This window comes from Muscardinus avellanarius (assembly GCF_963383645.1).
Source record: "Muscardinus avellanarius genome assembly, chromosome: 5".
Classification (NCBI taxonomy): Eukaryota; Metazoa; Chordata; class Mammalia; order Rodentia; family Gliridae; genus Muscardinus; species Muscardinus avellanarius.
In genome coordinates this window covers 10,576,182-10,589,524 of record NC_137790.1, presented here as the reverse complement: position 1 = coordinate 10,589,524, position 13,343 = coordinate 10,576,182, and the positions used below count along the sequence as shown (strand labels likewise).

The window sequence follows — 13,343 nt, the reverse complement described above, 5'->3', positions numbered from 1 at the left end:
CCACTTTCTGGCCAGCTGTTTGTTCCCAGATGCAGGGCGGCCTCTGCCTTTCCAGAGCCTGGAAGGTTTTTACTGTGTCGGGTGACAAAGGCGAAGGTCTTTATTTTTTATTTTTTTAGAAGCCGATGGCTCTTAATTTCTGCATTCCTCCTCAAGAGCTAGCTGCCAGGATGTCGGGAAATGGCTGGGAAACCATTTCAAAGGAAAACTCTGATTTGAGCCTGGGAGCATTAGGGAGACCAGGAGGCCGAGAGAGAGAGACCTGGTCTCTATTGTTCGGGTGCTGCTGGGGAGCCGTGGCCAGGGAGAGGGGCTCGCTGAGAACACAGAGCCCTTTGTCGAGGTGGGCTCCATTGGGACACTGGGCCCTGGGACAGGAGCTCCGCAGGGATTTCACAGCCTTCACAATGAGCTACAACAGGATTCCAAAGGCTAGAGAGACACAGAGACAGAAGGAAAACAACTCCCTCGCCCCGCGGGACTTACCTGGGACTTTGCTGTGCTTAGCGCGGCTATTATAAAAATAAGAGGTTTAAAAGCTGCAGGACAAGTCAGGGCTGGCCGAGCTATGTGGCTCTGGGTCCCTGCGCTTTCCTCTCCTCTCCCCCACTCTGCTTGGCTTGACTCTGCCCAAACCTGCAGTGCCTAAGAAACCTGCGGCCGAGGGATGACTGTGTGAAGAAAGCACCACAGCCCAAGAGGGACGCCAAGCAGCTGCCTGCAGGGCCTTCTAGACGGCTGGGCTCTGAGCTGCCCCTGCCCCAGCAGGCAGCGAGGAGATGAGGAACCTTCTGGAAGGCCGGAGGGGGCGGGGCCAGGGCATGGGTGTCGGCCCTGCAGCTGGGGTGTCATGGCGACTAGGCTGCACAGGCCGTCCTGTCTCCCTTCTCAACCCTCAGACTCCTCACAGCTTCAGACTCTGTCTGGAGAATTCTCAGATGGACAGACAGACAAAGAGGTATCCATTGGGGGAAGGCCAGTTGGAGGATGGAGGTGTGGAGCCCAGACACAGAGCCTGGGGGCTCTGAGTTCAGAGACCTGGGTCCATCAGTGTCTTTGTCCGTGTATCGGGCCTGGCCAGCATCTCTGTGTGTGCGCAGCCATGTTGATTAACTAGAAAGCCTTTGAAGTCTCCGTGTTACAGGATGCTGCTGGGGGTTCCATAGTCCTGCATCACAAGTTGACAATGACACCAGTGTACTTATTGCCTGATTGGGCCAAGGCCCCTAACCTCTGGCATTATGTCCAGCTTGGATTGTTGAAATTCAGATTCCTAGGCTCGGTGCAAGATCTTCCCCCATGCTGAATCCAACTCTGTATTTTTGTTGTTGTTGTTGTTGTTGTTTTTGGTGGTACTGGGGTTCCTGGAAACCTTTATACCTCCAGGCTACACTCCCAGAACTATTTTTATATTTTTATTTGGAAACAGGGTCTCTTAAGCCAGCGAGGCTGACTTTGAACCAGCGCGATCCTCCTGTCTCCGCCTCCCAAGTGTAAGGATTACAAGCGTGCGCCACCACACCCGGCCTAACTAAATTTTTTATTTTTGCGGTACTGGGGATGGGGGAATTCTACCTCCTAGCTACATCCCCAGCCCTATTTTTTTTTGTTTGTTTGTTTCATTTTGAAACAGGGCTCACTGAGCTGCAAAGGGCCTCACTAAGTAGCTGAGGCTGTCTGCAAGCTGCGATCCTCCAGTCTCGGCCTCCCAAATGCTGGGATTACAAGCGAGTGCCACCACGCCCAGTACCAGCTCTGTATTTTTTTTTTTTAAATAATGTTTTTACTTCTTTTTGGTGGAGGTAAAACTTAAACCTAGTAAGTGCTCAAACCCTAAGACTTTGTGGACTAAATTGGGGACTTGTACCCAGCTCAGGTACAGGACGTTTCTGCCAGCCAGAAGGCTCTCTGCCCTGTCCTTCCTGGGCAGTCAGTCCCCTCTCGGAGGGCAGCTATGGTTCTCACTGTGGGCATCATGTAGGAGTTTCTTGTGCTTGATCTTCCCAACCCTGAGTTACACAGGACTCTTCAGAGCTGGCTTCTGTCGCTCCACATTGAACAGGTGTGAGGCACCCACACTGTAGTGACTGCTAATTATTCCTCCTTACGCCATCCACTCTATCCTGTTGACTGAGTATACCACAGTGAATTGACTTATTCGACTGTGATGAGTATGAGGTGTGTCCAGGTCTTAGCCATTGTAGTAAAATGGATAAGAATCTTGCTGTGTGTTTTTTTGTGCGTGTGTGTGTGGTACTGGGGATGGGACGCTCATAGATACTCATTTCTGTTGGGAATGGAATTACTATATCACGAGGTAATGTGTGCTTAGCTTTGGTAGAGAACTGCCAAACAATTTTCCAAAGTCACTGTACCGATATGCAGTTTTGGACAATGAACAAGAGTGCTGGTTGTTCTGCGTTTTTGCGAGTATTGCCAGGGCTTTTAATTTTAGCAGTTCTGGTCTGAAGGTGCACAGTGGCCTCTTCTCGTGGTTTTAACTTACGTGGCCCTCGTGCTAAAAACCTTTTCATGCGCTCACTGGATGCTTGGGTTTCCTTTTTTGTAAAGAAGCTAATCTAGTCTTTTAAAAATCAAGTTGTTATTTATACTCTTAATTTGTAGGAACATCTATTAATTTTCTTTTGTCCATTAGAGTCCCAAGTTTTTAATTTTACAAATATTTTGACAAAAGTGACACAATTCATTAGAATAGGTTGGAAATCATAATCCAGTGCGGATATATATATCCGCACTGGATTATGATTTATTTATATATATTTAAAATGCTTAATTTTTAATTTATTACTTCTCTCCAAAAATAGAGCTCTAAGCTGGGCACAAGCTGGATGGCACATGCCTATAATCCCAGTACTTGGGAGACTGAGACAGGAGGATTGCAGGTTCAAGGACAGCCTCACCAACATAGCAAGACTTTCAGCAGCCTAGCAAGATCCTATTTCAAAAACAAAAAGCAAAAAGGTCTGAGAGTGTAGCTCAGAGGTAGAATGCCCCTGGGTTCAATCCCCTTTACCAAAGAAAATACCTCTAAAAACATAATACTCATGCCAAAGTTACTATAAGTGGTATATTTGTTGCTCAATTTAAATTATTATAGGTGTCCCACTTCTGGGGCAATGGAAAAAAATGGATTAGTAACCTCTCCATGTGACACAAGAACCCCAAAGCCATACAGTCGCCTCCAGGGTACTGTTTACTTTGTCCATGTTTCTTGAATCATCTTTCATTCCTTTACTTTTCTAACAAGCAACTCACTTTCTGCCTCCTGTCCTTCTATTATTCTGTATCTGTAACAATTCTTTCCTCTCAACTTTCTCTTGACTACATGTGGCAGAATTGGACGTTATGTTTGTGTTTTTGTCATTAGAGCCTGGCTGAATGTGGGCATGAAGTTTAGGGTTATGTATTAGTCTGTTTTCTGTGGCTATAATAAATTGCCTGAGGCTGAGTAGTGTATAAAGGAAAGAGGTTTATTTAGCTCACCGTTCTGGTACCGGCTTCTGCTTGGGTCTGAGAAGGACTTCATGGTGATGTCATTGTGTGTGGGAGTTTGTAAAGAGGAGATCTCATGGTGAGACAAGAAACCAGGGATTGAGAATAGCCTGATCTCGCTTTTTTTATAACAGTTCACTCATGAGGACGTGCTCGGATGGACCAGCACCAATCCATCCTGAGGGCTGGGTCCCCGGTGTCTTAGTCACCTTCCACAGGCCCCACCTTGTAAACGTTCCACATCCCCTCCCACCACCGCCACGCTGGGGACCTGGCACTTGAACCTCTGGGGGGCAGACCACGTGCAGACCACAGCAGGACGCGAGGGGCATGTCCTAGCCACCTCCTTGCCTTTCCGACAGCACGTTATTAGCACCCATCCTTGCCAGAGACTTGTGGAGTGGGCAAGATGAGAAGAGAAAGGAGATTTTGAGAACTCCTGCTCTCTCTGGTCTCATTACTTCTTTACAAGTACGTGGACTTGCAAAGCCCAAGCCGTATAGAAAGCTCTCTGCCTGTCTCCATGCCAACCTTTCACCTCTGCCAGGAGCCCATGGAAAGAGGACCCTTGTTCAGTGGGGTTCTGCCTGTGTTTGGGGTGTGGGTGGATTGATCTGCTTTAGGGCATTAGGAAGGAACCTTTTAATAGATTTCCACCTTGAAGCCAACTGTGTGGTGTTCTTCCTATTTATTTATTTATTGGTACTAGGGATGGAACCCAGGGACATTCTACCTCCAAGCTACAGCCCCAGCCCTATTTTTTTCTTTATTTTGAAACAGGGTCTCTCTAAGTTGCAGAGGACCTCACTAAGTAGCTGAGGCTGGCTGTGAACATGAGATCCTACTGTCTCGGCCTCCCAAGTACTGGGATTATAAGCATGTGCCACCACGCCCGGCTGATCTCCCATCTTTGACATATGTGTTCCCTGTCTCACCTTTCTAACACCCCCATGGGTCAGAAGAGAGGAAAAAAGAACTTTGATAATGCCCGGGGATGTTAGAACTCAGATAACCTAAAACTTTCACCCTGTTAACACGCATTGTGGTGATTAGTAGAGATGGTGTCTCGGTGGGAGAATCGGCTGGTGTCTTAAAGCGAGATCATCCTGGAAGCTGGAGCAGGTTGGTTCTCTTGGTGAGGATGAAGGGGTGGAACAAAGAGGATGTCTTTCTTTTTCACCTTTGGCAAGGAAGAGAGTTTCCTCTTACTGTTCCCTTTGTGAACTGATACTCAGAGGCCCAGCATGGCAGGGAGTGTTGAGGTGACGGAAGGAAGAAGAGCGATCCATGCTGTGCATGTGTGTGTGTGTGTGTGTGTGTGTGTGTGTGTGTGTGTGTGTGTACACACATGTGTGTGTACCTCTCCTTTACATTTACCTCTAACTTGGCATTGGCGTAGACCCTGAGTTAAGTACTCAGAAGGCTATTTATATTATGATGACCATTCACAATTGTGTGTGTGTGTGTGTGTGTGTGTGTGTGTGTGTGTGTGTTACTAGAGATTGAACCCAGGAGCGCATTCTACCTCTAAGCTATACTCTCAGGCCTTTTTATATTTTGAAATGGTCTCGGTAAGTTGCTGAGAATCATGCTACATTGCTGAGGCTGTCTTTGAACCTGTGATCCTCCTGTCTCAGCCTCCCAAGTACTGAGATTACAGGTGTAAACCACTATACACAGCTCACAAAAAAGTTTATAATGACTGTGTGTGCGTTGTGGTAGTCGGCAGTTACCACTGTGAGACTAAAGGTCTCTCTGCATCCGCAGGCCGGCTATGATGGCGAGAGCATTGGAAATTGCCCGTTTTCTCAGCGTCTCTTTATGATTCTCTGGCTAAAGGGTGTTATCTTTAATGTGACAACAGTGGATTTGAAAAGGTAAGTCCAGCTTTCTGCATCACAGATATAACTGGACGTAATTCCCTGCATGAAACCCCCCCCCCCCACACACACCCCTCGAGGGCCCACGGGCAATATCACAGGCATGACCATCATTGGTCAGGAGCCAGTTGGGGAGGCAGCTCGGCTGCACTGCAGAGCGGATGGGCTACAGTCAGGAAGTTGGGAGCCAAAGGAACCTGCTGTCCCAGTTACAGCCAGCTGTGTGCCTCTCAGAGCCTGCTTGAGCTCCATTCCTGGCCGATAACACTAAGAAAGCTAAATCTTTCAACTCTATATCCAGAAAAGGGGCCACAGAGGGGACCAGTCCAAGTAATAACTTGTTAACGCATACCATTACTGTCATCACTGGAGAGCCTTTATGTAAGTGCACAGCCTAGTTAGGAGCTCTCGAGGGTCTCTCAAAGTGTGGAGGACACTGCTAAGCCTGCGTCTGAATACTCAAGGCCACCTTAGAGACTGCTGTTCACTCCACTCTAGGAAACCCGCAGACCTGCAAGACCTGGCTCCCGGAACAAACCCTCCATTTCTGACTTTTGATGGTGAAGTCAAGACGGATGTGAATAAGATCGAAGAGTTCTTGGAGGAGAAGTTAGCTCCCCCGAGGTAGGCCTCCCAAGACCAGAGTTCACGGCTTGCTCAACACGTCTCCCCTGGACACACCATTCGAAAGCTCAGGGCTGTGTGTGTTGAATTTCCTGCAGCCCTGTGTCTCCTTCTTTTATTGCACTGTGGTGTGCCACAGGAGACACAGAGGCAGATTAGGAATCTTGGGATCAGGTGACCTGGACTTTATTGCTCTGTAACCACAGTTTTCTAGGTAGTGTGGGACAGTAGAAGGTGGGTGGGAGGTATTGATGGTTGTGTGGGTTGGTGTGTTAGTCAGCTTTCTGACAGTGTGACAGAATGCCCGAGATAACTTAATGAGTAAAAAGGTTTATTTATCATGGCTTATAATTTTAGAGGTTTCAACCCATGGTTGTGTGGCCCTGTTGCTTTGGTCTGTGACAGCATAGTACATCACGGAACAAGCATGTGGCAGAGGTCACCTGTTCATCTAATGTTGGCCAGGAAACAGAGAAAAGGAGGAGGGACCAGGGTTCTAAAACCCCTTCAAGGGCACATCCCCAGTGACCTTTCTTCCACTAGGCCCCACCTCCTAAAGGTTTCAGCACTTGCCAATAGTTCCATGGGTCACAGACCAAACCTCCCTTCTTACTTACTTACTTACTTACTTACTTGGTACTGGGGAATGAACCAAAGGGCATTCTACCTCTGAGTAGCCCTTTTTGAAATTTATACCCCTAGCCCTTTTAAAAATCTTTGTTTTTTATTTGGAAATGGGGTCTTGCTAAGCTGCTGAGGGTCTCAATGATTTTCTGAGGCTGGCTGCAAATCTGCAATCCTCCTGTCTCAGCCTCCCAAGTGCTGGGATTACAGGCATGTGCCACCACACCCAGATTACAAAATTGTCTTTAACACATGGGCCTATGGGGACATTTAAGATCCAAACTATGGCAACTAGCCATTCTGGATTTGCTTCTGGAAGACGAGGGGTATGTGTTAGGATCAAGCATCATAGAGAATACTGAACCTGGAAGGAAACGTCTAGTCTATCACCTATATAGAACTAGTTGGAAGTTAAGACCAGAGAGACCATGTTGGCGCCCTGTGTCCAGGAATGGTCGTCAACAGTATAAAACATCTTGGTACAATGCAGTTCTTCAAAATCGTGTTGCTCCCCAGCCTTGAAGATGACAAAGTTAGGAACACAGTCCAGGGGGTATCTTCATTTTCATATCCACCCAGAGAAAGACATTTTCCCCAACTGTATTATCCAGACTCAACAGTGCTTTTGTGTGATACTCCAATTTTGAACTTTTCAAGGTACCCTAAGCTGGGGCCCCAACACCCTGACTCTAACTCGGCAGGAAACGACGTGTTTGCCAAATTCTCCGCATTTATTAAAAACACCAAGAAGGACGCCAATGAGGGTGAGTCCTGCCATTCCTGCCACTTTCCGGTCTTCTGTTTCCCATGGGCCTCCATGCAGCCCCTGGTGTGGCTAGTTCCAAGATCCTGGGAACTGTAATGCATTTTCCAGAGGGCCAGAGAGAGGAGCCTAGGAACAAGGAAAACACAAGAGCTGAGACTTACTGTACACGAGTTTCAAGAACTTGCTTCTTCTAGAGGCTCTTAGGGGAGAGTATTCACCACCCTGGCGTTTCTGGCTGCACACAGGGAGTTGTTTCAAATGATGCGTCTGACTACTTCATTGTAGGCTTTTCCTAAGTATTTTTGAACACGTAGATGTGTCCCAGAAGAAGCAATGTTGTGCAGACAGCAGAGTTATTTTTCAGGGAGGAATGAGTCCTTATTCAGATTTAAATATATATTTTATGTGTGTGTATGGTGGGTTTTTTTTTCTGTGTGTGCTACTGGGGATTGAACCCTAGGGGATCCTACTTCTGTGCTGCACCCCCAGACCTATTTTACTTTTTACTTGGAAACAGGGCCTCACTAAGTTGCTGAGAACCTTGCTAAGTTGCTGCGGCTGGCTGCAAATCTGTGATCCTCCTGTCTCAGCCTCCCAAGGACTGGAATCACAGGCGTGTACCACCACGCCTGGACTCATTCAGATATTCCACACCCACCACCTTCCTTCTGTACGCCCGCTTGGGAAGGGAGGGCATTGCTCATCTTGGTGATTTCCTGCCTTTCTGTTTTAGTTTACGAAAAGAACCTGCTGCGGGCCCTGAAGAAGCTGGATAATTACCTAAATAGTCCTTTGCCGGATGAAATAGATGCCTACAACACAGAGGAGGCCGCCATTTCTGGAAGGAAGTTTCTGGATGGGGGTGAGCTCACCCTGGCTGACTGTAACCTCTTACCCAAGCTCCATATTATTAAGGTTTGTCTTTCCTCCTGGAACCTGAGCTTGATTCATGAATGAGCCTTTGTTTTATGTTGTTTTGACTTGTGTTGGGGCCAGACATTTCAACAATCTGAAGTGGGGATTCTTGATCTAAAGCTAGCTTGTTTCTGTTCAAGGGAGCCAAGCCTCAACTTTCAGATGGGCGGCAGATGTTCTTGTGGACGACCTGGGGACTTGGCCCCTGTCCTTCTGTCCCTCTGTCCTCAGGGTTCTTCTCAGCCTGACTGTCACAGCCTAAGCAAAAGCGAGTGGGGGAAATTCACAGGGTCTCATTGGCCTGTAACACTTGAGGCTCGGAAATGATGCATGCAGTCTTGGGCTGTGGAAATGGGAACTCAGTTGATAATTGTAAGAATAAACACAGCTCTTTCTAGGAATGGCAGAGGATCACCCTGTCAGCACTTAATACTGACCCTCAACAGCTAGGAACAGCTGACATCTTCCTGCCGTGGCTTCTGTCGTAGTTGGTGCCTGTTCTCCCAGATAACTGAACGTGATATAAGTGTTGTGGGTTATCTATTATCAGAGTTTAAGGAGTTCCTTAGACCGGTGGTTCTCCAGTATTAGAAGGCATGTGAATTGTGTGGGGGCTTTCAGGGGATGTAAGTCTGATCCATCACCTACCTACTAAATCATAACATCTAGGGGCAGCCTGGTGTTTCCAGGCAGGTGGCCCACACCCAGACTCCTGAGTTACACATCTCTCAGTAGTGCCCTCAGCCTCTCTGGGACTTCTAGACGTGAATGTTAACTGTGATTGTCACTATTGTCCTTGGTAGCCTCAGGTAGCTCTCCTGTGTTTTGTTCTGGGGCATCTTGATCATTAAAATCCCTCCAGGTCCAGAGCTGTGTCCCTGCTATAAGAGTAGGGGTCATGGAAAAGACGCAGGAAAATACATGAAGGGCCACGTGTTCTAATAGCACATCTGATAGCACATCGAAATGAAAACTCACATTCACACAGCGGATGCTGCTGCTCCTGTGGGCTGCCAGCCATGGTGACACATAGCCTGGCCTTGCCTTCCTCTTCCTGCATTTCTTCTTTCTCTCCCTGCCCCTCATTCCTTGCCCTGTTTATCTTCTTTCTTCCCTCTCCCCTCTTGTGCCTGAGGGATACCAACTTGAAACTCAAGGCTTCAAGATCCTGATTATGGAGTGAATGTCTTTTCAGTAACTTCTCCCATGTCCAGATGTCTAAGATCTAAGAAGAGCATCTCAGCCTCCCAAATCGGTTGAATTCGGGAGCCTGTTTTCTAACAGGACGTTTGCGGGATTGTGTTTTGACTTAGTCTTTTTCAGCGTAGCACTGCAGAGATGCACGAAGGCTGAGAAGGAATGAGAGAAATAGCCCAGCCTTATGGCATTAATTGCCCCTTGGCTAGCACCTATGAAAAATAAAAGGCAATTTTACATTTTAGTAAAGAGGGGTAAGCTTCAGAGTGGGAGAAAGCAGCCCCAGGCTCTGATATAAGACCCAGCAGTAGAATCTTCAGAGCCATTTAGCACTCAAGATATCAACAGCTTAATGATCTTTCAGGATGGAGTACTTCTCAGAGGAAATGAGAATCAATCTAAGGGAATTATGGTAAAAGGTGAGAGCGAAGAGATTTATAATTTATTCTCTTTCCTGAAACCCAGAAAAACAATATAAAAATAGAGTATCAGCTTTGCCCTCATAAAACTACAGAAGAATGACAGATCACCAACGTGAAGGCTAAGAAACTCCACCCATCGGAAGCTGTTGCAGGACTGATGTATGCGCCTGCGTATCTTCAGCAAAGTTCAGAGTTCTGGAGAAGTCAATGATACAGCCCCCAAATGCCCAGCCCGGCCTTTATTATCGAGGGCAAAGGCTTGCAGTGGGGCATGGGGAAGCAGGGGGCATCCCTGTAAAGACCACTCTTCAAAGAAAAACTTAAATATACTTTCATTAGTACATTGTAATCTCACATTATAATGAAGTTCAGAGCGATTGGGACATACATGCACACAGCATGTTTGGAGAGATTCCCCTGGCTCCCTCTGCACGCCCTCCTCTGCCTCATACATGATGCTGAGATTGGCATTGGGAATTTCACATGAGTACAGAACTTCAGTGGAAATCTTTCCTTCATTAATCTTACCCAAATGCACACGACCCCTCCTGTAGACCCCCTCCACAGCCCCATTGGGGTTTTAGAGACCACTTTTGAGTTGGGGTCTCTAGGGAGGCAGAGTTGAAGACCTCAGGTGGCACCAAACACAGGCGCCATACATAGCTGCCATCTTGGTAGTCTGTGACCCGGCCCCTTGTCCAAGGGTGAGACAGGAGGATCCCAGGTTTGTAGCCAGTCTCAGCTACTTAGGCCCTCCACAACTTAGTGAGATCCTGTTTCAAAATAAAGAATAAAAAATAGGGCTGGGAATGTAGCTCGGAGGTAGAATGGCCCTGGGTTCAATCCTCAGTACCGTAAATAAATAAATAAATAAATAAATAAATAAATAAATAAATAAAGTTGCATATAATAAAATAATAAAATGATAAAGTAAGATTCTGTAAGAACAGAGAAGCTATGCGATAGAAAAGAACAGGTGATAGAGAACTTATTTAAATATAAAACTACCATTAAGACTAACTACAATTATAGGGACAAAAAAGTCATAATAAAGTGAATTTGTATGTTGTTCTAGTCATTGGAATGAGGATAAGGGAGGAGAAATGGAAAAAAATGCACACACACATACATTTCCTTATTTATCATCATCAGGAGTCAATAGATAGCATCTAAAGTCAATAAGCCAAGATCTAGAGAATTCCCATTATTCAAAATTATGTAGAAAACCACAGAAATAGTTAACACAAACCATAAACCTTCTAAGTTATCAGAGAGAGAGAGAGAGAGAGAGAGAGAGAGAGAGAGAGAGAGAGAGAGAGCAATTCATGGATGCACACATATACACAGAAAGACAGAAAATATAAACTCAAATAATATGGTATGAAAACAAGAGTCCGTCTAGAAGAGAAAGACACTTAACAAACTTACTCAGAGACATTAAAATAAAAAGCTAGGTAATAGCAAACCAAGCAAAGGGAGACAGAAAGACAAGAGAGCTCTCAAAATTACACCAGTACGTTTACGCTTATAGCGTCAAGCAAAAGAAAGCTTCAAGAAAGCTCGGAGGCTTTCTAAAAGTTCCTGCACTCTAATTTGCAGCTACACCAACCACATCAGTGGTTGTTGGTCTCCTAAATTTGAGACTTTAGTCCCAAAGTTCACATTTTTGGTAAATCCCATGCTCACCTCATTCACGAGTCTCAGAAACAGTGGGGTGGGAGATGACAAAGCAGACTGGTCTTTGTAGTCCTGGGTCCCTAGTACAGGTTGACCTGTGCCTTTCATCACCCCCAAATTCATCCATGGAGGTCCTAACCTCCCGGACGTCTATGTAACCTCAATTGGCAACTGGGTCTTTGGAGATGTAATTAATTAAGATGAATCATACGGGAGTTGGGTGGACCTGGAGCCTACCTTGTATGACTAGTACCCTTGCAAACTGGAGGAATTTGAGACAGAGACATGCACACAGAGAAAACACCATATGAAGACTGGGGCTCTGCTTCCCCCACAAACCAACTAACTACAAGAAGCTAGGAGAGAGGCTGGGACCAGTACTCCTGGGTCTTCAGATGAGCCAGGCCCTTGCGACATCTTGGTTTTGAACTCTGGCTTCCAAGACTGTGGGACAAAGTTTTCTGTTGTTCTACATCACCCTGTTCCTGGCACTTGGTTATGGCAGCCTGAACCAATAGACAGCACCCTCGATGTTAAGCGCCCTCCGTGATGAATCCTCCCACTGCACCCACGTCAGCGCAGTATTTCTCACCATGTTCGTGATTGGTTACCCCTTGCAGAAAAATGGAAATCGGTAGAAATAGCGTTTGCCAAAACTCAGGATTGCAGGAGGTCAGGCTTAGCAGTTGGGACAAGAGAGGGCACCTTATAAAGATCCTGGCACAGTCTAAACTGAAGATTCTTCATAAATTTCCATGTGCCAAGTAACACAGCAGCAGAAAACATGGAAAAAAAATGTAGCAAACAGAAGAAGAAATCCACCAGAGTACAGAGCAAACTTGTGCCCTGCTTCCCAAGGTTCGCCTGTGGTAACTTGGTGGCTCAGTCTAGCACACTTACTGCCTTTCCTTGCACTCAAGGTGCCCCCTATGCAAGGTCAAAATGCCACTGCAGGAAGCCCAGATGACCTTAGGATGACATCAGGATTTGGGTTTATGTGCGTCAAAAGAATGGATTGTCTGATTCGATTGCCCCCGTTAGGGGATTTTCCCTTTACTGATTATTTCCTCCTCATTTTCAGATTGTGGCCAAGAAATACAGAGATTTTGAATTCCCTTCTGAAATGACTGGCATCCGGAGATACTTGGACAATGCTTATGCGCGGGACGAGTTCACAAACACGTGCCCGGCTGACCAGGAGATTGAACATGCGTATTCAGATGTTGCAAAGCGAATGAAGTGAAGCCAGGGTGCTTTCTGTCTTGCTTCTCGTTTGGCTGAGCTAGACATTTCTTCCAGTCACCATCCTTTGCAAAGTAATGCCTGTAGTGTGACCCTCGGCACGCCAAAGGACACAGGGCGGTGGGCTCTGTCAACTCCCTCGTGTATCTTCAGACACCAGCATCTGTTGTAACGCACATCGGCGGCCTAGTCTATGTCCATTTCTGTCTTGGCCGTTCGCCGGCATTGTGATCTATGACGTTTAGGACAACACGGTTTTTTGGGTTCAAGTTTCAAAGCAAATTAATTAGATTTGCATTCAGTTTCTTCAATTTTTACAAACTTGGTCTTTGAGAGTTTTCATAAAAAGATGTAGCCTGTCCTCTTCTTAAGTATTAGTGAATTTTTTCAAAAGGAAAGTACCGTTTTTTACAATTATAAAATGATACATTTTCTCTTTGAATACTTTATGACAATATCCCAGAGTATACGGAAGTAAAAAAA

General features: G+C 46.3%; 1 protein-coding gene across 1 annotated transcript in view; it reads left to right on the top strand.

Annotated features, from left to right (window-relative positions):
- Positions 1–12,861, top strand: part of CLIC6 (chloride intracellular channel 6) — a gene marked incomplete at both ends in the record, with an annotated part of 49,215 nt that extends 36,354 nt beyond the window's left edge. The window contains 5 exons of the mRNA XM_080696454.1: positions 5,281–5,390; positions 5,892–6,017; positions 7,299–7,405; positions 8,141–8,322; positions 12,700–12,861. Of these exons, the coding sequence (XP_080552580.1) occupies positions 5,281–5,390; positions 5,892–6,017; positions 7,299–7,405; positions 8,141–8,322; positions 12,700–12,861 (687 nt within the window). The remainder of the gene's footprint in view (positions 1–5,280; positions 5,391–5,891; positions 6,018–7,298; positions 7,406–8,140; positions 8,323–12,699) is intronic.
- Positions 12,862–13,343: the final 482 nt, after the last annotated feature.